Raw genomic sequence first — 24,850 nt, forward strand, 5'->3', positions numbered from 1 at the left:
AGTAATAAAATGAAACCAACCAATTTTTATTTGGTGCTTTTGGGAATTAAAGCACTTGTTTAAACATTCTTGGTTACTAATGATGCTGTTACAAATAGGATTATCTTGAGCTTACTCAAAAGCTGAAACCTAGGAGTTTGTGAAAATTCTCCCTGTATCATTAAAATGAGAAGTTTTGAGAAGTGTGAGAAACGAAGCTCACTGTTCAATAATTTCAGTCCGAGTCAAATTCTGAAGCAGTCTTTATTCATATGTTCTTGGAAGCCCGGGTGACCACAAAGTAGGCACACTTCTGAATAATATTATTGAACATTTATACAGTTTTCTATGAGCCTCCCTGTACCTCCCCTTTTACCTCATATGTGACAGTTGTATTGCTCTGTGCATCTGCTAATCTAATCGGCTTACCACATCTGTCTGTGGCCTGTTGTTAGTGTGCAACCCAACCCCCCCCACCGACCCTTGATAGCTGGGTCTTATTACTTTTGCTGATGCAACACTGGGTCTTATTTGGTTATCTTGTTCATACTAACTCCCTATGTGTGTGACAATTGCAACTGTCATGTCAATGCATCTGTTTCTACCAGTCAACCACCTCCCTTTTCAGTTAGTTATTTCTTGGTATACACCCTCATGATTCCGCCTTGCGATTTCTGCAGAAGCAAGATGCAGCTACTTGTAGCTGTTTATGCAAGCATATGTAGCTTAACATACAACCCCCCTCATGATTCAGCCTTGTGATTTTTGCAGAAACAACAACATTTGCAAGCGCCTCTCACAATTTCCCCTTTTTAAAAATAATTGTTGTTTTCTGCATTTCTCTCACATGTCGCCCCCAAATTTGCAAGCATCATCCCTGAGACTTCGTCCATCTTGGCCTAAAGGTCACTCATCCCTCATTGTTCAAGAGGTAGAGTTCCTCTGCCTGATTACTTTTTAGGGTCATCTGTTTTTCCAAGGCTGTCTCAATCAGCCTTTGGGTTCGTCCCCGTACACAAGGTATGATACAACAGCCAATTGCTACCAGTACTCCTGCTACCACTATCAGGGAGGTGAGGATGGAGACTACCACTCCCTTCCATTTCCCAAACCATGATTCCAGCCATCCCATGAGTGATGTGTCTACTCCTGAATTCTCAGCCAGTTCTTCCGCCAAGGTGGTCAATCCTCGCAAGGCACGAGGGATTGACCCGTCAGGTGCTGTATTATTTCGAATAAAAGTACAACAGCTCTCTCCTAACATCACGCATACACCCCCTTTTTCAGCTGAGAACACATCTAAGGCCATTCTGTTTTCCTGGGCCATTCTACTGGTTGTATCAAGCTGTTCTGCCTTTGACTGCATCCCTAGTGTAATTGATGAATCTTTGCTGATTATAGAAAATATAGTTTATCCAGTCCATATGCTTGTTGATCATTACCCACCAGAATAGAGCCTGCAATCTGGTTACGAGCCTTGTACTCATCCGGTACCCCTCTAGGATCTCCGATAGGGTATAGATAAATCCTATCATCAAAAGAGGTGTCTAATAATGATTTTTTACTCCTCCCCCTTTTTATTGCTATCTTCTCCTTTTCAAATGCCAAGGTGAATGGGATTGCCAATTGTACAATTGCGCAATCCCTCTCCAATCTGGAGGTAGGGTGGGTCTCAATATTTTGCCTCCACAGTACCACCACAGGTCTGCTCAGGGAATCTTCAGTGCTGAGTAGTTCTCCCCCTTGTCTGTTTCGGTGACATTATCAATTTCTATACGTAATTTCAGCTTCCCCAAGTCTCTGGACGGATTTGTACCTTGTCTCCGTACACACGACATGTGATTACCGACTGCGGCTGAAAACGTAGGGGAGCTTTGAAGTCTTTCTTCTCCAAGGGAGGGAACATTAGAGATAGGGAGGTAAAGTTCCTCTCATTCCATGCAGTCTTATCCTGATACAGGGCTATCATACATTTCATGCCCTTCCTGTCTCACTTCCACTCGAGCGGAAAAGGGGACGACCTGGGCCACTGGTCTACTAGAGGCACATGCATAGCAATTGCTCTTAATCAGACTTTTTACAGTATACTTTACCCATTCAACCCAGGCATTACCACCCTTAGGGTCTTCGGGAGGGGTGAAATCTTGTATCTTATTATCCAGTTGTTCTGCCCATTTCCCCTTTCCTACGCTAATTTGGAAACAACAGCCTGAGAAATCCTTCCCGTTTGTTTTCATTTCTATCCCAAATGTTTCATTTAATTGTGCCTGACAGGTGCCCCCCCCAGAATCACTTCGTGCCATGTGGTTTTCTTTATCGTTAAGTATATTGGGTTACACTTTTTATCGGGACAATCGAGAGCTGGTCGGAAGGGGGCCTGGTGTACTGTGACAAGACCAGTATACCAAGTACCATCCCCAAGGACTTAAGATGTATCTCTGAGCTGCTGTACTGTCTCTGATTATCTACATCCCCACAATTTACTAAGCTGCATGCATCGGCATCTATTACTTGCGGATTATCAGACTCTGGGACCGTTAATAACAAGTATGAAGATGATGTTTGACAAAATCCCAATACTATGAGAGCTAATATCATAACCCTAAACATCCCCAGCATTCTACAATAGTATTGAAGCACCGAGAGACTTTACATGCAATCTATAAAAAAAACCATCCAGCGCTCGCGTCGCCACGGTATAATCAGTCACTTAAAGACTTTTTAGTCTGAGTTTCAGTGGTTCTTTGATTTGGCTGTCCAGACTTCTTTCTCAACCAGGGATTCCACTGGTCCCTTAATGTAGTGAGTCCAGCCTTTCTCCGCCGTTCTTATCGCCGTTTCGGTAGTCAAAAGAGCCTGGTACGGTCCTCCCAATCCGGTCGCAATTTAGTTTCTGTCCATGACTTAATTAGGACTCAATCTCCTAGCTGGATAGGATGAACGGTGAATTCATAGTTCCCAGATACAGGATAGTGGAGTGTATAGATTCGGATCAGGGAACTCACATTACTTGCAAGGTACTCTAGGGGACGATGAAGGGGTTAGGAATCTCCTGGCATTTCCACACCCCTTGGCACCCACCCTCATCAGGAAAGGTTGAGAGAATGAACCAGACACTCTGTTTCCTGAGGCAAGGCAAAGAGGAGGACAAGCCCAGTATATACTTAAGAACAAGTCTCTAGTTTCTGGGATTGGCAGTTCCCCTTTTGTTCCCAGGTAAGGACCGGCCAAACAATATCTCATAAGGGGACAGCCCCAAATCTTTCCCTGAAGTCGTCCGTACTCGCAAAAGGGTTATAGGTAAACACTCAGTCCAAGGGACTCTGGTTTCTATTATTAATTTAGATAACTGCCTCTTGAGTGTCTGGTTCATTCTCTCAACCTTTCCTGATGAGGGTGGGTGCCAAGGGGTGTGGAACTCGCAGGAGATTCCTAACCCCTTCATCGTTCTTTGGAGTACCTTGGAAGTAAAGTGAGTTCCCTGATCCGAATCTATAAACTCCACTATCCCGTATCTGGGAACTATGTGTTCAAGTATTATCTCGGACACCCTACTTGCGGTGGCAGTGGCCAGAGGATACGCCTCCACCCATCCAGATAAATGATCAACTATTACCAATATATATCTCAGTCTTGCCACTCTGGGTAATTTGGTATAATCTACCTGGATGCTCTGGAATGGTCATAGCCCAGGTTCTCTCCCTCCTGGGACTTGTTTCCTTAGCACCTTCTTGTTTACCTTCCTGCATGTTATACATCCCTCACATATCTGTTTGGCTATCATACATATCCCTTTGCATCCATATTTCCTTAAGACTAAATCACACATTGCTTGCACTCCCCAATAACTCCCCTGATGTAGGACAGCCATAATCTCTTGCATCATTATTTTATTCAACATCTCCCTCCCATCGGGTAACATCCAGTGTCCAACCACTGTCTTTGCGGCCCCTAAATCTTTTAGTTCCTCCTCCTCCTTTGCAGTAAACAACAGGGTACCTTGAGGATCCGGAATTACAGGTATTAGGGAGTATATCGCTACTCCTTGTGGATTCCGGGCCGCTTCTTTAGCTACCTCATCGGCCAGTCTATTTCCTCTTACTTCCAGATCATTCCCCTTTTGATGTCCATTTATATGAACTATCGCTATTTCCCTCGGGAGTAACAGGGATTCTAGTACTCGTTCTATCAATTCCTCATGTGGTAGTTCTTTTCCTCGATTATTTATTAGTCCTCTTTCTTGCCAAATTTTTCCGAAGCTGTGCACCACTCCAAATGCATATTTGGAGTCTGTATACACCGTTCCTTCCTTGTCTTGTAAGGCTCTGAGAGCTCTTGCTAGGGCATAGAGTTCACAAGTTTGGGCTGTCTCCCGGCCTCGATAACGCTTCCCTCTATCCAGTCTACTACAGCATATCCATTGCGCCTTTTACCCTCAATCGTCTGGGAGGACCCATCGATAAACAACCAAGCTCCCGCCTGCAGCGGGATGTCCCTTAAGTCCATCTGCACTTTCGTCTGATATTCAATAATATCAAGGCAGTCGTGTACTGGATTACCAGGGGCCTCCCCCTCTCCCCACCACAGGAATGTGGCCGGATTTAAGCAACTATCTGTGACTAACACGAGGTAATTCTGCTGTATTAAGATTGCCTCATATTTCAAGGTCCTAAAGTCTGTGAGCCATCGTCCTGCTTTCTGATTTAATATGGTCTGTACCTGGTGTGGAGTGCTGACTATTAGGGGTCCTCCAAAGGTAAGTTTCCGACTTTCTTCTACCAATAAGGCTGTTGCTGCCACTGCGTGCACACACTCTGGATCTAGTAATTTAGACAAATAGGCAACAGGTTGTTTCATTTCCCCCCATCACTGGGTTAGGACCCCTAGAGCCACTCTCCTATCCACTGTGGCAAACAAGTGGAAGGGCTTGTCTAGGGAGGGTAATGCAAGGACAGGGGCATGGATCAGGCTCTTCTTTAGTTCTTCGACCAATTTCCTCTCTCCATCTGTCCAATTCAATAATTCAGGTACTTCCTCCAATAGTTTCAGATATAATTTCTTTGGTTTCTGTGCATATGAGTCTATCCATAATCTACAGTACCCTGTTAACCCCGAGAATTTCCACAACTCCCTTTTGGTCTTGGGCAGTGGAATTTCCACGATTCCCTTTATTCTTTCTGGGATTACTTTTAATTTTCCTTTACTGATTAGATGTCCCAAATACTGAACTTCCTTTTCTACATACTGTAATTTCTTCTTGGAGACCCTCAATCCTTGTTGTCCCAGAAAGTTTAGTAATTTGTTTGTGGCCTCTATTGCTTTGTCTCTCCTCTTGCCTGTTACCAGAAGATCATCCACATATTGTAACAGAGTAGTCCCTTCGGGACTACTGAATTCCTCCAAGACTTGTTCCAATACCTGACCAAAGAGATTCGGGGATTCAGTGAATCGATGTGGGAGTACTGTCCATTTGTACTGTTGTTTTCATCCTGTCTTTGGATCCTCCCACTCAAAGGCAAACATATTCCTTACTTCCTTCTGCCAGTAGACATGCCCAGAAGCCATCTTTTAGATCCACTAAACTGAACCATTTATGGTCATGGGGAATCTTACTCAATAGTGTATGGGGGTTAGGGAACACAGGGTGGTGGATTTGTACTATTTGGTTCAATGCCCTCAGGTCTTGTACCAGACGGTAAGTGCCGTCCGATTTCTTTACTGGAAGAATAGGGGTATTGTAAGGGGACATGCAGGGCTCCAATAATCCATCCTCAATCAACCCCTCAATTACCAGCTGCAATCCCCTGCATCCCTCTGTTGAAATTGGATACTGTCTTTCGCGTACTACGTCTCCCTTTCTCTTTAAACTGATCTCCAAAGGAGGTATTTGTAATCCTCCGCGATTCCCTTCTTGAGCCCATACCGTGGGTTCTATTTCTCTCTCCTCTTCCTCGGTCAGGATGGCCATTTGTGTCACTAATCTCCAGTCCCATACTCCAATTTCCAGTCCCAAGAGCATGATTAAATCCCTCCCCAATAAATTACTTCCCAGACGATTGAGGGTAAAAGGCACAATGGATCAATCCAAGCAAGATTTGAACTAAGTGTCTTACTGCTTGATTACTCGAGGTTAAATTATTAACAGTTTCCTGGCTTGCTTGAGAGTACATGCTAAGCTAATCAAATAATCAACTGATAGTCTCCCAAATATTCAAATTTATTCACTAGCTAGTACATGAGTGACTCAATGATGGTTCTCCTAAACCTTTATTTGCATTTCTTGTGTGTAGATGCCTTGTTTCTATTTAATCACCTCTGGTAATGCACTGCGATTGGAAACTGGGCAGACTGGGGAGATCAAATCTACATTTTACACTGTCTAATTTGTTTAACTTGGGGAACTCATGTGTAAGACCGTAAATTATATTAGTAGCAACAAATTACATGAATTTTACGAATTAAATACTTATTTTGGATTGAACCAGATACTATACTTTGTAAAAAATATTTACCAAAATAGAACTGGGTTTATATTTGCTAACACTATAACATTACTGCCACATTTGCATCTTGTGAAGTGTTGTGTTTCAGAGCACACTTGTTGTCTACTCAATATCATCAACTTGTTATGCAGTTTGCAGATTTCCTAAGCACCAAGTATTGAAAAAACTCAGATCTGGCAGCATGTGTGGAAAACATTAATGTTTCAAGTCCAAAATGCCCTCTTCTGTACTCTAAATTTCCCTTTGTGGAGCTGATCATTTTTCTTTGATAAATTGATCACTGGATTGTTGTAGTAATGTGTTTTTTTTAAAAAACAGATCCTAATTTCATTCACTTGGATGTGGTGCAAGAGAGTGAAAGTGCTGGTGGAGATGATGATAAAATCTACCTTTTCTTCAGTGAAACTGCTGTTGAGTTTGAATTTTACAATAAACTTGTGGTTTCAAGAATTGCTCGCGTATGTAAGGTAGGTGCTGACATAAGGTAGTCTATAAAATTCTACAGTGGCAGAATTTAATTGTTATGATTTAATATGCTCAGCAATATGCTAGTATTGCCATGCGCTGCATTGAACACCTGGACATTCGTGTAAATCAAGCCCCGACTGATAGGACAGAACTGACCTCAGTCCACGAAATAAGTTAAGTTGAATATTTACAGCTCAGTTTTAATTCAGTATGGATGCACAGCATTCATGCTTGTCCCCATTTGAATATCATGGCTACTAAACCAAACCAAATCAAACTCAATGTTAATTTTTTTTCTTCCCAAATGTTGCCAGACCTGCTGAGTTTCTCTAGCAGTTTCTGTGTTTGTTTAATTCTTTTTTATATCATTGCCACTAATCCCAGAATGTAGGGTAAGGGGAGAGCTCATTTAGAATTGAGACAGATCTTTGTGTTTGAGTAAATAAAACTTTATTCTGCATCTAATCTTGCTGTATAACATCTGTGAGTTGCTGAATGCTCAATTTCCCAGCATTGATATCCCTCCTTTCGAAGAATATAAGCAGCTAACAACATAAGGCAAGCTAGAAATACAGGGCAGTCCAACAAAATCAGACAACTCATCCATTGTATGCTGTGCAAAAGTGTACAGTTTTGATTTATCACTCAGGCTTCACAACCAATGTTAGAATGCACAACAGATGATTGTTTGCATATAAGAAATGACAAACTTCAATAAAGAAGGCAAACCAACAACAGCAAATATCCCTCCGATAATTAAACAAGATCCCTTTTTAAGAAAAAGCCGTAAAGCATCCTGTAGTTGTGTGTGACTGCCTGGTGGAGTAATTTAAACTTCAGAGTTGCACTGAATGCACACATTGCTCTTATTACATCTACTAGCAGTATCAGTGATCTTATAACAGGCTCACTGTGAGGAAGAAAATGGTGAATATAGGGGTGATCTTGACTCTTGAGAAGTCTATCTTCTGTTGCTAGTGATTAAGTAATACAAAAAGTTGAATTCAAGTATACCCACCCAACCAAAAGGGACTGAAGTGATTGTATACATTCCAAAAAAATGAATTGTTCCTCCCAGTAGATACAACTGGTCACTGCAGCTGTTTTCAGGATAATTGCTTAATTACATTAAACTAAATTATAAATGTGTGACTGAATTTATTTTAATCCAAACAAGAATGTGCTAAAAATGTGCAGAAGATCAATAAACTATTTTGAATTTAATTTCTTCGTTCTATTGAACTAGATTGTAAATCTGTGACCGAGTAGACTTTTTTCAAAACAAAGTGCTGAAAGCACAGAGTAAGCCAGTTAGCAACTGAAAATTTACCAATGATTAACAATGAGCTGACACATTTCATCAGAGATGGTCTCCTCATCACTAAGTGCCACAATGTTAGGTACCCACTGAACCAAATGGGACTCTTGATTAATTTTTTTTTCTAAATCACATTGGACATTCTATTCATCCCATTCTTAAGACAGGTGGAAGAGACTTTATGGAAGTTAATATCACTGATCTTTTCCTCCCATTTGGTGTACCATTTCTCCACCCCAGCACTCTTAAATGTGAATCGTTCCGCTAAGCAATACCTTGGGCCAAGATTGGACATTTGGATATGTTATCTACTGGTCAGTTATACAATGAGCTTCTGCTGATGTTTGCTTATTGTTTTTCATTTCAGGGTGATCGTGGTGGTCAGCGAATTCTCCAGAGGAAATGGACCACCTTCTTGAAAGCCAGCCTACTGTGCTCTTCCCCAGACTTGAAATGTCCATTTAACATCATTCAAGATGTTTTCATGCTGAAGACATCAAACTGGAGGAACAATATTTTCTATGCAGTTTTTATTTCTCAGTGGTAGGACTAAACAAAATTACGTACTTACAATCCAGAGGAATGATGTCGCCCAAGATTGTGTAATCTTAGTTTGTCACGAAAGTTTAAATACATCAGTGTCCTCAGTGGTTGTATTTCCTCAACAGCTGTTTTTGTCATTTTAACTTGTGTTTGATGGACTCATCAGTGGCATTCACTGGACATGATGCTAACGAAGATGTTGAATGGGCTTTTCTTTAAAATTTCAAAATTGAAGCAAAAAGGTTTAGCTGTACAGCAAATGCTTGATTGTTTTTACCTTGGACCATTTATTCAATTTCAAAAAAATTTCCTCTTTATTTACTCCTGCTATCCAAACAAAGCCTCAGTTCTACTGAGGTAATATCTGTGGGGACCCAGCTATTTGCTGATAACTTGCCCAAATGATTATTGTGTTGCATTTATATAATAAAATATTCAGAGCTGAACCTTAAGTATTTTTGGTGAAGTGCCAGTGGAGTTGAATATTTTTTGGATGACTCTTTAGCATGAGGTCTAGCCAGTGCTATCGCTGTGTCTTATCAACCTCACCTCATTAACTAATTATCCACCAGCATGCTGTCCCTTTTGTCCAGTTTCCACCGTGTCTTATTGCTTGCTATACCTGGAGGATATTGGAAAATTGACTGGCATCACTGGCAGTGATACCATCTTTAAAAGGCTGCTGTCCACTTGGACAAGAATTTAATCCAGAGTTGCCTGTATGATTCCTGGCATTTGCCCTAGAATTGGCAGACAAGGGAACTTGGGGGCCCTCCAGGACAGGGTGGTGCACACGTGAGACGCCCTCTTCCCTCACAACAAGTAGAAGAGTCCATGACACTAGATCATGGACACTAGATCTGGGCGGCACGGTGGCACAGTGGTTAGCACTGCTGCCTCACAGCGCCAGAGACCCGGGTTCAATTCCCGCCTCAGGCGACTGACTGTGTGGAGTTTGCACATTCTCCCCGTGTCTGCGTGGGTTTCCTCCGGGTGCTCCGGTTTCCTCCCACAGTCCAAAGATGTGCAGGGTCAGGTGAATTGGCCATGCTAAATTGCCCCATAGTGTTAGGTAAGGGGTAAATGTAGGGGTATGGGTGGGTTTCGCTTCGGCGGGTCGGTGTGAACTTGTTGGGCCGAAGAGCCTGTTTCCATACTGTAATCTAATCTAATCTAATCTAATCTAATCATGCCAGCCTGGTCCAAGATGTCCTCCTGGGTCAGTGCAGTCTCAGCTGTCTGGAGGATTACATAGAAATGTGGGAAGAAAGTTAATAGTCTTCTTCATTCCACAAGTGTGAGTGCCATTATCTTCTCTCTGATATCTCACATTCATTCTGTGTAAGCTTCTGTAGCCACCTCTTATCAAGACTTACACTCTACCATTCTTATTGTTGCCTGCATTCACTCACTCTCATCAGCTTAACTCCTGACACAACTAACCTTGTATGTCCTCTGCACTCCCTAATCACTAGCGCAGGACAACAAACCACCTGCAATGAGCGTAACAACTGTGCCACCTAATTTCTTCTCCCATTATATCTGCCTGTCTGTCGTTCAGGAAGAAAAGAACCCACAGTAGAAAGAGTCTAGACGAATGATGGGTAGCCCAACATTTGGCTCCTCCACTCTAATGTGTAGAGAAACCTTTCTGTGACCACCCCGAGTGGCTGGCTGATTGTGTGCAAGCCGCTAGACAGGAGCTGCCCTTGATTTACTGTGTAGGGACCCCCAGAGCGAAAACTATTTCCTTTGAATTGGCTGAGGATGGCTGTCAACTATGAAAACCTTCCTGGCTTTGTGTCTGTGCTAAAATGGCAAGACAATGCATCAGTACTGTGAGCCTGGTATCTCTGGCTGAGGGGGCACAGTGTACAAAGACAATGCACTGCAAGACAGGGTTGCTGTGAACATTGAGATTAATTGAACATTGTGTGAAAGGAGAAAGTGAAGACTGCAGATGTACGAGATAAGTGTCAAAAGGTGTGGTGCTGGAAAAGCACAGCAGGTCATTCAGCAACCGAGGAGCAGGAAAGTTGACGTTTTGGGCATAAGCGCTTTGTCAGGAATGTGTGAGGGAGCTGAGAGATAAATAGGAGGGGGAAGGTAGCTAGCAAGGTGATTGTTAGGTGCCGGTGGGGAGGGCTGATTATAGGTCTGAGTGGAGGATGGAGCAGATAGGTGGGAAGGAAGATGGACAGGTGGGACAGTTCAAGAGGGTGGTGCCAAGTTGGCGGGTTGGATCTGGGATGAGATGGAGAGGAGGGGGGAGATAAGGAAACTGGTGAAATCAACATTGATGCTGCGTAGTTGGAGGGTCCCAAGGTGGAAGATGAGGCATTCTTCCTCCAGGAGTCAGGTGGTTGGGATTTGGTGGTGGAGGAGGCCCAGGACTTGCATGTCCTTGGCAGAGTGGGAGGGGGAGCTGAAGTGGTTGGCCACAGGGCGGTGGGATTATTTGGTGTGTGTGTCCCAGAGATGTTCTCTGAAACATTCTGCGAGTTGGCATCCTGTCTCCCCAATATAGAGGAGACCACATAGAGAGCAACAGACACATTAGATGAGGTGGTTGGATGTTCAGGAAAATGTCTGCTGGATATGGAAGGATCTTTTAGGGCCTTGGATAGAGGTGAGGGGGGGAGGTGTGGATGTAGGTTTTACACCTTTTGTGGTGGCAACATGAAACTATTGTTTGTCTTAGCTTGCTTTGCCAGGAGTGGAGGATGGGTTGGTATGGGACGTGGACCTAACGAGGGAGTCAGGGAGGGAATGGTCTTTGCGGAATGCTCATAGGGGTGGGGAGGGAAATATATCTCTGGTGTTGGGGTCTGACTGTAGGTGGTGGAAATGGCAGTGGATGATGTGTTGTATCCGGAGGTTGGTAAGGTGGAAGGTGAGGACCGGGGGGGAGAGGGGGGGGTTCTATCCTTGTTGTGGTTGTAGGGGTGGAGTTCAAGAGTGGAGATGTGGGAAGTGGAGGAGATGTGCTAGAGGGCATTGTTGACCGTGTGGGAGAGGAAATAGTTAGTGAATAGACTGGAGATATAGCCTGGTCCAGTCCATGAGTTGGGTGCAAATCCCTGAGCACAGGGTTACTTTGCAGCATGAACGTTGCTCACGTGACCTGAACTACAGCAATGAAGTGCAGAAATATTCTGTAAGTGAATCTGAGATGTGTCAAGAGGGTTCTTAGAGGCTGGCACATGTTGGATGCAAATATGTGTGAATGTAAGGTGCATGTGGCCATTACCATGCAGCTTGCCCTGAAATTTTGGTGCCTGGTATCCTACAGGTGAGGTCCTTTTGAGCAAGTGACAAGATATCTGCTCTGACTTCCATGCCGAATTCTCAATATCTGGCTAATAGGAAGCTGAATATTCCTCTTAAACGAGGAATCAAGCGGGCGAAAAGGGGTCATGAAATAGCTTTAGTGAGCAGAATTAAGGAGAATCCCAAAGCATTTTATTCTTATATAAGAAGCAAGCGGGTAACCAGAGAAAGGATTCGTCCACTAAAGAATAATGAAAGAAGGCTGTGTGTTGAACCTGAGCAAATGGGTGAGATTCTGAATGATTACTTTGCATTAGTGTTCATTGAGGAGAGGAACACGATGAATGTTGAGATTAGAGATAGAAGTTTGATTAGTCTGGATCACATTGACTTAAGTAGGAAAGATGTGTTGGGTAGGCTAGAGGTTGTTAAGGTGGACAAATCCCCTGGATCAGATGGGATCTATCCCAGGTTGCTGAGGGAGGCAAGAGAGGAAATATCTGGGGCCCTGACAGATATCTTTGTGGCATCCTTAAATACAGGTGAGTTGCCGAAAGACTGGAGGTTTGCTCCTGTTGTCCCCCTGTACAAGAAGGGTAGTAGGGATTTTCTAGGCAATTACAGACCAGTGAGCCTGACGTCAGTGGTGGGAAAGTTTCTGGAGAAGGTACTGAGGGATAGGATCTATTTATATTTAGAAAAGAATGGGCTTATCAGTGATAGGAAACATGGTTTTGTGCGGGGGAGATCGTGCCTTACCAATTTAATAGAGTTGGTGGGCAGGACGGTGGCACAGTGGTTAGCACTGCTGCCTCACAGCGCCTGAGACCCGGGTTCAATTCCCGCCTCAGGCGACTAACTGTGTGGAGTCTGCACATTCTCCCCATGTCTGCGTGGGTTTCCTCCGGGTGCTCCGGTTTCCTCCCACAGTCCAAAGATGTGCAGGTCAGGTGAATTGGCCATGCTAAAATCCCCATAGTGTTAAGTAAGGGGTAAATGTAAGGGTATGGGTGGGTTGCGCTTCGGCGGGTTGGTGTGGACTTGTTGGGCCGAAGGGCTGTTTCCACACTGTAATGTAATGTAATCTAATCTAATCTAATCTAGTTCTTCAAGGAAGTGACCAAGTTGATGAAGATGAAGGAAGGGCTGTTGATGTCATATACATGGATTTTAGTAAGGCATTTGATAAGATTCCCAATGGTAGACTAATGGACTAGTTTAAAATGGCACCATGGCTGGCACAGACATGGTGAGCTGAGGGATCTGTTCCTGTACTCGAGAATTGGTTGATAGACAGGACAGAGAGAAGGAAACATAGAACAGCACAGTACAGGAACAGATCCCTCAGCTCACCATGCCTGTGCCAGCCATGATGCCATTCTAAACTAGTCCCATCTGCCTACACATGGTCTGTATCCCTCTATTCCCTGTCTGTGCATGTGTCTGTCTAAATGCCTCTTAAACTTTGCTAATGTTTCTCCTTCTACCACCTAGCCTGGCAACAGGTTCCAGGCACCGACCACTCTCTGTGGGGAAAAAAAACACCTCCCTCAAACTTTTCTCCTCTCACCTTTAAACATACACCCTCTACTATTTGTCATTTCCAGCCTGGGATAAAGACTCTGACTATCCACCCTATCCATGCCACTCATAATTTTATATATTTCTTTCAGGTCACTCCTCAGCCTTTGATGCTCCAGTGAAAACAATCCACGTTTATCCAACTTCTCCTTATAGCCAATACACACTAATCAGGGCAACATCCTGCTAGACCTCTTTTGCAACCTCTTCAGGGCCTCCACATCCTTCCTGTAGAATGGTGACCAGGACTGCATACAGTACTCCAAGTGTGGCCCAACTAAGATCTTGTATACAGTGTATATAAACGTCTTATAAATGGGTCTTACTTGAAGTGGCAGTAGCTAGTGGTTTATGGGAATGATCAGTGCATGGACCCCAGCTATTTACAATACGTAAATGACCTGCAGGAAAGAACCAAATTCAAAATTTCCAATTTTGCTGATTTGACAAAAATGGATGGGATTGTGAGGAGGGAAGAGGCTTTAAGGTGGTTAGATAAGATGAGTGAGTGGGCAAACCTAATGCAGTACAACATGGCTAAATGCAAAGTTATATACTTTGGTGTGAAAAACAGAAAGGCAGAGCATTATTTAAATGGTGATATATTAATAAGTATGGAGGTACAAAGGGATCCTTGTACACCAGTCAGTTAAAGCAGACAGGCAGGTACAGGGAGCAGTTAGGGAGGCAAGTGCTGTGTTGGGCTTCATTGTAAAAGAATTGTGGGCGGCACGGTGGCACAGTGGTTAGCACTGCTGCCTCACAGCGCCAGAGACCCGGGTTCAGTTCCCGCCTCAGGCGACTGACTGTGTGGAGTTTGCACGTTCTCCCCGTGTCTGCGTGGGTTTCCTCTGGATGCTCCGGTTTCCTCCCACAGTCCAAAGATGTGCAGGTCAGGTGAATTGGCCATGCTAAATTGCCCGTAGTGTTAGCTAAGGGGTAAATGTAGGGGTATGGGTGGGTTGCGCTTCGGCGGGGCGGTGTGGACTTGTTGGGCCGAAGGGCCTGTTTCCATACTGTAAGTAATCTAATCTAATTTGAGTTCAGATATCTCACTGTAGTTTTACAGGCCTTGATGATACCACTCCTAGAGTATTGAGTGCAGCTGTGATCTCCCAACCTAAGTGTTGATATATTTCTTATAAGAGGCAGTGTAGTGAAGGTTCACTAGGCTGATAGAGGGATGGCAGGATGAGCTTTGAGGAGAGATTGGTTCGACTGGCCTTGTATTCACGAGAACTTAGAAGGATGAAAGGGGATCTGATTGAAATGTTTAAAATTCTAACATAGCTGGTCAGACTAGATTCAGGGAGGATGTTTCCCCTGGATAGAGAGTCCAGAACCATGGGACACATCTCAAGTTGTTAGATCATTTAGGACTGAGATGAGGACACATTTCTTCATCTCAAATGAACCAATGCGATTCTCTACCACAATGGCTGAGGAGAGCAAGTCACTGAATATATTCAAGAAAGAAATGTGTAGGGGTAAGGGGAGAAAGCAAGATTATGTCATTGAGCTAGAGGGTCAGCCGTGATCCTATTGATTGGCCAAGCAGATTCAAGGAACTGAGAATCCAAAGATGTGCAGGTTAGGTGGGTTGTCCTTGCTAAATTGCCCGTAGTTTTCAGGGATGTGTAGGTTATGTGCATTAATTAGGGGAAATGTCGAATAATAGGGTAAGGAAATAAGTCTGGGTGGGATACTCTTCGGAGGGTTGGTAGACTTGTTGGTCCAAATGGCCTGTTTCCACACTAGGGATTCAATGGTTCTATTTAGAGTCATAGTCATACAGCACGGAAGCAGATGATGCCCACACCGAGTTACTGAGAAGAATTTAGAGAAGAAAATAAGTTTGATTTAATAATTGAAAACAGTCTATCAGTAACTGTGACCTTTTGTTTTTTGTGTCTCCAAACTGTGATATCATTGTTTTCTGTGGGTCGTCTCGTGACCAATGAGCACGATGCTGGATATGCAAGGATGTCCACAAAACTGGCAGCCACTTGTTTGGCCACAACAGGAGGAAAGGAAACGTTTATAATCCAGGGGAATATATATATGTCTGTATCAGCATTTGTTAATTTTGTCCTATTAAAAAAGCAATAATTCAAAATTCTTATTTACATAGGGGAAAACAGGACATTTCTGCAATTTGTGCCTTCAGTATGGAAAAAATTCAGGAAGTGTTCAATGAAGGGAAATACAAGTCACATGTAATGGTAGAACAATCTGAAATGAAATGGGTGATGTACAGAGGAACAGTCCCCAGTCCTCGTCCTGGAGCTGTAAGTATTAAATCTTTTGTTTTTAAAAGCCAGCAAATTTTCAAAGTAACCTAGAACTGCAGTACATCTCTGTGCTTTCCATGCAGCTTTTTAAAAAATTCTGTCAGTAATGGTTTCATTTCACTACAAGGCTATTCAGATGATAAAATTGACTCTGGCTTTGAATCATCATGACATGTAGTTTCTTCCCCTGTTTCTTTTCTTCTTCTCTAAAAGGTACTGATTCATGCTGGGTCTATAGTTTCATTAGTCATGGAACTGCCCTCAGCTCCACCATAAGCTTTGCTAACTGCAAGTCCTAAGTCGGTGTTATTCTATGAAGATAAATCCAAATTCTGGCACATTCTGTTAGGATTTTGTTTAGGGGCACTAAATAGATATCAGGAACTGCAATTATGATGGTTTTTATTCCGCTCTATGTGCAGTAGCTTATTTTTATTTCCCCAGCCATTCATTCAGCTGAAATTAGCTACTCGTGTATAGATCAGGGAAGTTTTAAAAAATTTTTGACAGTGAGGAGTCTTTTAGGATATCCTTTAATAAAGGCACCTTTTGATTCTCATACTCATCACATCCAGTTTCAATAAAGTGTACCTCAGTGATTTTCCAGTTGAGTGATTTGAACTTTGTGGTTTATGCAACTTGGCTAGGCTCCAAACAATTAATAATTTCATGAAAGCATTTTCATCATTTTAGCAGAGTTTCCCCCCCCCTCAAAAAAAATTCTACAAACCATGAAAGTTGCAGGTCTGGTCATGAAATGAGCAAAGGGCTGTTCTATATGCCTAGCGGCCATCGTGATAACTCCTGAATACTGGCCAGTAACTCCTCATATTTGGCTGAAATATGTGACTGTTTGGTGAGATCAAGATTTGTGCCCAGTTATGTTGGTTTCACAGCCAAATAGCCAGCCAAATGTCACCATCTAGGCTCCTGCAGTGGAATCTGTTGACACCTGTGAAACTAACCTCTGGCTTGCATACTAACATTTGGGAGAGGAAGCAAGAAAATTATATATTGACAAAAAGAAATATATCTGACAATAGTGGATTTTTCTTTGTTTAATGAATAAAGTTCATACATGTTATCTCCAGGAAGTTCAGTATGCATTAAATTTGAAAGCCCAGCTAATACAGTTTTCTTTTCTCAAAGTGTATCAACAATAATATTCGTTCAAATGGATTCAAGAGTTCTCTAGATCTGCCAGACACGACACTCCAGTTTGTAAGGGAACATCCTTTGATGGATGATGTCGTTACCCCTATCAACAATGAACCAAAGTTAATTAAAGAGGCAACAAAGTACACCCAAATTGTTGTGGATAGAGTTGTTGCTGCCAATCAAAAAGAATATGATATAATTTTTCTGGGAACGGGTAAAATATTTTTATGCACATACTACACTGTTGAGAACCTCTGTTTCATACAATGTATATTTGTATTACATTTTTACTGTTCTTTGACAGGACTAAGAGAAAAGGGCCATTATATATGGACAATTGGCTCTTGAGAAAGTGAGGCTTACAGGCTCAGAAACTAAATTATAAAGAAAATGTGCAGAATAACTAGAGAAACATTGCATTATATCCGACATACAACCAATTACAATGGTTAGCTAACATTGAACTGCAGGGGAGTGATTTATGTGAGTAAATCAAGCTGTGGTATTTGGGGAGATTGAATATCTTGAAGATAAAGTAACATTAAGGAAGTAACTCGCCTCCCAGCTGGCTGTGCTTGCGTCCACTAAGATACGAGACATAAATGCTAGAGAATTAAATATTTTTGCATTCTTAAAACTCTATTTTAAGCATTAAGCATGCCTAAGACAAGCATAGAATGACTAAGATATAGATTGAAACTCACTTTGCATTGTCTAATTGGGGTACCCTTTCTTCAAGTCTCAATGAAACCAGTTTATTTCCATATCATCAGTGGATAGGATACACCATGCAGGCTTCTTGATGAAGGGCTTTTGCCCAAAACATTAATTTTCCTACTCCTCGGATGCTGCCTGACCTGTTGTGCTTTTCCAGCACCACTCTAATCTTGACTCTAATCTCCAGCATCTGCCGTACCCACTTCGACCTTGCAGGCTGCTCTGTCCTCAACAGAGTTCAGTTTCTTGTGGGTTGTTGTTACTACTCCTCCAGGCAGGAAGAAAATATTCCATTAAACTCCTTACTTGTGGCTGGTAGACAAGCTTTGGAGAGTCAAGAGCTGAGATAACTGTGTTAGTTCCTAGCTGACCTGCTGTGTAGCTGCAGTGTTACTAAGGCTGGTCCAGTTTAGTTTCAGGTCAGTTATAACTCATAGGTTTGAATAGTGGGACATTCAGCAATAATCATGCCATTGAATATCAAGGGATTGTTTGGATTTATATTGGAAATGGCCTGGCATCTGTTTGACATAAATATTACATGTCACTTTCCTCCCAAGCCTGGATTTTTCCAGGTCTTCCAGCATAGTGGCACAGACTGCTTCAGTATCTGAGGAGTTGAGAATGGTATGAAACATTGTGTATTTCTTAGCAACCCCCTGTAACCTCATGATGGAGGGAAGGACATTGATGAAATAGCTGAAAATGCTTGGGCCTAGGATACTACCCTGAAGAACTCTGGAGGACCTTGTGGTGCAGTAGAAGTTCATAATATATTGATAGTTGATTCAGAAATATCTGCCCTCAGCAACTCTTGCAGCAATATCTGAGAGATGAGATGACTAATCACCTCAAAACACAGCCATATTCCTTTGTGCTGGGTATGACTCCAATCAATGGAGAGTATTAACTAAAATCCAATGGACTTCAAATTTGCCAAGTCTCCTGGATGCCATACTCAGTCAAATGCTGCCTCGATGACAAGGGCAGTCACTGTTGCCTCCCCTCCTGAGTTCAGCTGTTTTGTCCATGTCTCTCAAGTTTGTCTTAATTGTAAATGGAAACATTTAATCTTCCTTGAATTTGAAAATGCCTCATTTAAGTATTGTGAATTTTCATTTGTAGCATGAAGTATTTCATATTTTGGGTAAATATGAAGTAGTTGTTTAGTATCTCTGTACTCCAATTAGATGTGCTTTTTGATGGGATATGGCTTCAAGGTGAATTTGCTTCTTCTGAGGTAATCAAGCTCTATGTGCTTGTAAAGTCCTTAAAGTGTGTCCATGAATGCAAAATGTTTTTAATATGGAATTCAAGGAAGTTAAATGCAGTGAATGGATTATTAAGGCTTTTTATAAAAATAGTTCACTCATATATATTTAAGACCTTTATTTGATCTCCAGTTTGGATGTTAAAGCCATAGTAGATAGTGGTTAAATTGCTTTGGAAGGTGAAAAGACAAAAGTTGTTAGGTGTGGGACATTAGTTGCTATGAAGGATATTAGGAACCTTTGAGAGCATGAAGTGAAGAAGGGTCCAATAGATGGGGCCTCTGGAAAATATCAATACACAAGGGACAAAGGCTGAAGGACTTTTTTTTTGTTTTATTTTGTTCTTATTTTCACAAATGCCAAAACACAAGGCCAGCCTTTCCCACAACTTACTTTCACTCCTGGCAACTTCTTTGGCTTCCTCCAAACACTTTTCAAAGTGATAAATGTGACTTCTATTCTCATCCTCTGGATATAGTTTAGTGTCAGGATTCTTGTGACCTGAAGCTGAGGGGTCATTTGTTCAATGATACAAGAAAAATCGCCTGCCATTTGTTACTACTTCTGTTTCAGTTTATTCTGGTATATCTCAATGATTTTACATGTGCAATACTGGGATTGGAATAACAGTGATCATCTTCTTTCAAAGTTTTCTGGGGAAATCTGGTAATGATGAGCATGCTCACTGAAGAATTTGATTTTGTTTAGCTTCTAGTTGGCATTTTTCACAAAACAATTGAGGTGTGCATGGCTATCAAAGAGGGCTGAAATTGCAATTGCAGATGCATTGAGCGTGCAGCAACTTCCAAATGTGTTCAGCTTTCAACTTAATAGATCCATTTGAAATGAGCAATTGAATGTAAGGGGGCTGTATTGTGGTGCCTGTTTGGAACAGGGAAGTGATGGAGGCTGGTAAAATTATGACATTTAAAAGGGTATATGACTAGGAAGGGTTTAGAGGGAAATAGGCCAAAAGCTGGCAAATAGGACTAGGTCAGATTGGGATGTCAGTTTACATGGATGAATTGGACTAAAGGGTCTGTTTCCATACTGTATAACTCTAAGTTAAAGATGTGAAATGTTCATTTAATCTGTCTGGAAACTGCAAAGGGAATGGCATGAGCGAGGCAAGAGTCACTGCTGTTATGACAATGTAGGTGTGCTGTACCTTTAAGAGAGTAAAAAAGATAGTAGAGACAGTACCAAGTGTTCTCAATAAGATGTAATGTAAACATGTGGTCCAGCTACTGGGGTAGTTAGTTGCCTGGAGACAAAAACAGATTTGAATTCAGCCAATCAGTCTAAATATACCCCAAAACATATGCCAAACTCCAATCCAGTTTGGATCCAGTATATTGACGATCTTAAAAGCCAATGACATAATCCAAAGCTTTGGGCGGTATAAGACTGGGGAAATTGAACAGTTGAGAGAACTGCCAAGATAGCAGCATGTAAAGACTGTCTGAAAAATAGTTCTCTTAAAGGTACCTTTATCGATCAGTAACCTGTGAAGCAGAATCCTGAAGAAGACAGGAATACAGAGAAAACTGAAAGCTGCCTAGTTTTGAGATAAGACGTTTTGTAAATCTTAATCAGGGGTTTTATCAGACAAGTATTGTAGAACGGTAAGGTAAAAGATAGGTTAAAGGGCGGACTTGTAAATAGTTGTTAATTAATTATCCTCTGTTACACTGATAAGAAATAAAGTTGTTAATTTTTACTTTACATAGTGCTTGGCCTCTCAAATTTTCACAGATTACTGCACAGGATAAATCTTTTCTGCGTTGCTGTTTTAAATTAAGCAGGAGTGTTTACCACATGTCGTAACACTGCACAGAAGCCAATTCATAGAGATTTGTCAATTCTTTTCTCTCTTCTAGTCTTCTAATTTTGATAAAATCGAAAAAATTAGTTTGTTCTTAATAAATGGGTCCACAGTAACAGAAAAAGAACTTTTTCATTTAACAGATCCATTGACAGTGTACACAGCAGATTTGCATTTTCTAACAGTTTGATTGCAAAATTCTTTTGAAACTTTTCACCTGGCTCTGGTAGGTTGCTGATAGGTTTGAGACATATTTTTACACTAGTTTCAAAAGGTGCAACATTTGTTTTATTACATGTTTTGTTAAAAATGGTGAATATGGTGAATTGATCACCACAAGTTTAGTGAGCTTTCAAATCGTATCACCAACCAAAAAGGAATTGGAGTTAATACTCAGCATCATTTCATATAGATCCTTTATAACAAGGAGAAAGAAGAAAGTTTCACCCCATGAAATGGACCAAACCAAAGACTAGACAGTGGCTTCCTAATGCATTACATTCTAATTCCTCCTCATTGTAGTTTTAAACAATTTCCATATTTGTATCAGTAGGGTAAATTAATTGGTTTCTGGAAAAAATACGTGAGAATTTATAATTGTATATCTTGCACAATATTGTTGTTTCGGTTTTCATAAAACTGTTGATCAAAAAGTTAATATACTCTTTTTCAGACAGTGGATACCTGCATAAGACACTCAGTTTGAAGACAGAAACATTTATTATTGAGCAGGTGCAGCTGTTTATTTCCGCAGAACCAGTTGAAAACCTACAGCTTTCTTCGCAAAGGGTAAAACAAGTGATTTTTTTCACTTTTAACATACATTTCTTTATATATTTCATCAATTTTGTAATTGTATTTTTTCTCTGATAGGGTCAGTTATACATTGGATCTCCATCACAAGTTGTACAAGTGCCTGTGGCTGTTTGCACACAGTATGTTAATTGTTGGGACTGTGTGCTGGCAAGAGACCCTTACTGTGCATGGGACAAAAATACAAGGCATTGTATTGACATTTCAAAGAAAAAAACTGGTGTTCTGTAAGTAAACTATGCAACAATATGAGTACCCATAAGGCTAAAGTTTAAATGTATCATGCTAATTTGGCCAGGACAGTTTGCTGCACAATTTTGATTCATCTACCTAAGATATATTTGCACCAACAAATAATAGTCTTTGGTCCATTTTAATGTTTACGTTTACATTCCTTAGGAACTTAATTCAAAACATAGAGAACGGAGATCCTTCAGAATGCTCCACCCATGGTATGATTTCCTTATTTACAGTTTCAGTAATCGTTTGCACTCTTCTCGTTTCCCTCAAAAATTTAATGTTTTGATATATTGTGCTGCTTATTTCGTAATGCTGTGCCTTTGGTGAACATAACTTCCTGTGTACAGAATAACAGATGGTAATTGAATGCAATGCACAGATAATAGTGAATGATTATGATGTAGTAGGCATCACAGAGACTTGGTTACATGGGGGTCAGGACTGGCAGTTAAACCTCCATGGTTTTTCAATTTATCGAAAAGACAGAGAGGTGGGCAGAGGGGGTGGGGTTGCCTTGTTAGTTAAGAACAAAATTAAATCTATGGTATTGAATGACATAGCGTCGGATGATGTAGAGTCTGTGTGGGTGGAATTGAGGAACCACAAAGGCAAAAAAAAACATAATTGGAGTTGTGTAAAGACCTCCTAATAGTGGTCAGGACCAGGGACGCAACATGTACCGGGAAATAGAGAAGGAATGTCAGAAAGGCAAGGTTACATTGATCATGGGAGACTTCAATATGCAGGTGGACTGGGTAAATAATGTTGCTAGTGGACCTAAAGAAAGGGAATTCATGGAATGCTTACAGGATGGATTTTTGGAACAGCTTGTCATGGAGCCCACAAGAGAGCAGGCTATTCTGGACCTAATGCTTTGCAATGAACCAGACTCTATAAAAGATCTTAAAATAAGGGAACCCTTAGGAAGTAGCGACCATAATATGGTAGAGTTCAGGCTGGAGTTTGAAAGGGAGAAGGCAAAATCGGATGTAATGGTGTTACAGTTGAATAAAGGTAATTATGAGGGCATGAGAGAGGAACTGACTAAAATAGACTGGAAGCAGAGGCTAACCGGGAAGACAGAAGAGAAAAAATGGCAGAAGTTTGTAGGTATAATTGAGGACACCGTACAGAGGTTCATTCCCAAGAAAAGAAAGATTAACCGGGGAGGGATTAGACAACCTTGGCTGACAAAGGAAGTCAGGAAATGTATTAAAGAAAAAGAGAGATCCTATAAAGTGGCTAAGAACAGTGGGAAATCAGAAGATTGGGAGGGATACAAAAGCAAACAGAGGATAACAAAGAGTGTAATAAGAAAGGAGAGGATCAAATATGAAGGTAGGCTAGCCAATAATATTAGAAATAATAGTAAAAGTTTCTTTCAGTACATAAGAAACAAACGACAGGCAAAAGTAGACATTGGGCCACTTCAAACTGATGCAGGAAGCCTAGTGATGGGAGATAAGGAAATAGCAGGAGAACTTAACAAGTACTTTGCGTCAGTATTCACAGTGGAAGACATGAGTAATATCCCAAAAATTAAAGAGTGTCACGGGGCTGAGTTGAGTATGGTTGCCATTACGAAAGAGATAGTGCTAGAAAAGTTAAAAAGTCTTAAAATTGATAAATCTCCTGGCCCCAGTGGGATACACCCTAGAATTCTGAGAGAGGTGGCTGAGGAAATAGCAGAGGCATTGGTTGAGATCTTTCAAGAGTCACTGGAGTCAGGAAAGGTCCCGGATGATTGGAAGATGGCTGTTGTAACCCCCTTGCTCAAGAAAGGATCAAGGCAAAAGATGGAAAATTATAGGCCAATCAGCTTAACCTCGGTTGTTGGTAAAATTCTAGAATCCATCATTAAGGATGAGGCTTCTAAATTCTTGGAAGAGCAGAGTCTGATTAGAACAAGTCAACATGGATTTAGTAAAAAGAGGTCATGCCTGACAAACCTGTTGGAATTTTTTGAAGAGGTAACAAGTAGGTTAGACCAGGGAAACCCAGTGGATGTGGTATATCTAGACTTTCAAAAGGCCTTTGATAAGGTGCCACACGGGAGGCTGCTGAGCAAGGTGAGGGCCCATGGTGTTCGAGGTGAGCTGCTGGGATGGACTGAGGATTGGCTGTCTAACAGAAGGCAGAGAATTGGGATAAAAGATTCTTTTTCGGAATGACAAGCGGTGTCCCGCATGGTTCAGTGTTTGGGCCGCAGCTGTTCATATTATATATTAATGATCTGGATGAAGGGATTGGGGGCATTCTAGCGAAGATTGCCGATGATACAAAGTTAGGTGGACAGGCAGGTAGTACTGAAGAAGTGGGGAGGCTACAGAAGGATCTAGACAGGTGGGGAGAGTGGTCCAGGAAATGGCTGATGGAATTTAACGTGAGCAAGTGTGAGGTCTTGCACTTTGGCAAAAAGAATAAAAGCATAGACTACTTTCTAAATGGTGAGAAAATTAATAAAGCCAAAGCACAAAGCGATCTGGGAGTGCTAGTCGAGGATTCTCTAAAGGTAAACATGCAGGTTGAGTCCGTGATTAAGAAAGCGAATGCAATGTTGTCTCTTATCTCAAGAGGGTTGGAATATAAAAGCAGAGATGTACCACTAAGACTTTATAAAGCTCTGGTTAGGCCCCATTTGGAGTACTGTGTCCAGTTTTGGTCCCCACACCTCAGGAAGGACATACTGGCACAGGAACGTGTCCAGCGGAGATTCACACGGATGATCCCTGGAATGACAGGTCTAACATATGAAAAACGGCTGAGGATACTGGGATTGTATTCATTGGAGTTTAGAAGATTAAGGGGAGACTTAATAGAGACATACAAAATAATACATGGCTTGGAAAAGATGGATGCTAGGAAATTGTTTC

The 24,850-nt window shown here is 41.7% G+C and overlaps 1 protein-coding gene across 7 annotated transcripts in view; it reads left to right on the forward strand.

The window, feature by feature from the left end:
• The window catches only part of LOC122565425 (semaphorin-4E-like), a 113,012-nt gene that overhangs the window by 79,607 nt on the left and 8,555 nt on the right, over window positions 1-24,850 (forward strand). For all 7 annotated transcript variants that reach the window (XM_043721391.1, XM_043721390.1, XM_043721389.1 and 4 more), the window contains 7 exons: window positions 6,801-6,949; window positions 8,636-8,811; window positions 15,794-15,950; window positions 17,103-17,325; window positions 21,598-21,713; window positions 21,798-21,964; window positions 22,137-22,189. In XM_043721391.1, coding sequence (XP_043577326.1) covers window positions 6,801-6,949; window positions 8,636-8,811; window positions 15,794-15,950; window positions 17,103-17,325; window positions 21,598-21,713; window positions 21,798-21,964; window positions 22,137-22,189 — 1,041 coding nt within the window. The remainder of the gene's footprint in view (window positions 1-6,800; window positions 6,950-8,635; window positions 8,812-15,793; window positions 15,951-17,102; window positions 17,326-21,597; window positions 21,714-21,797; window positions 21,965-22,136; window positions 22,190-24,850) is intronic.

Source organism: Chiloscyllium plagiosum, chromosome 31 (genome assembly GCF_004010195.1).
Source record: "Chiloscyllium plagiosum isolate BGI_BamShark_2017 chromosome 31, ASM401019v2, whole genome shotgun sequence".
Taxonomy (NCBI): domain Eukaryota; kingdom Metazoa; phylum Chordata; class Chondrichthyes; order Orectolobiformes; family Hemiscylliidae; genus Chiloscyllium; species Chiloscyllium plagiosum.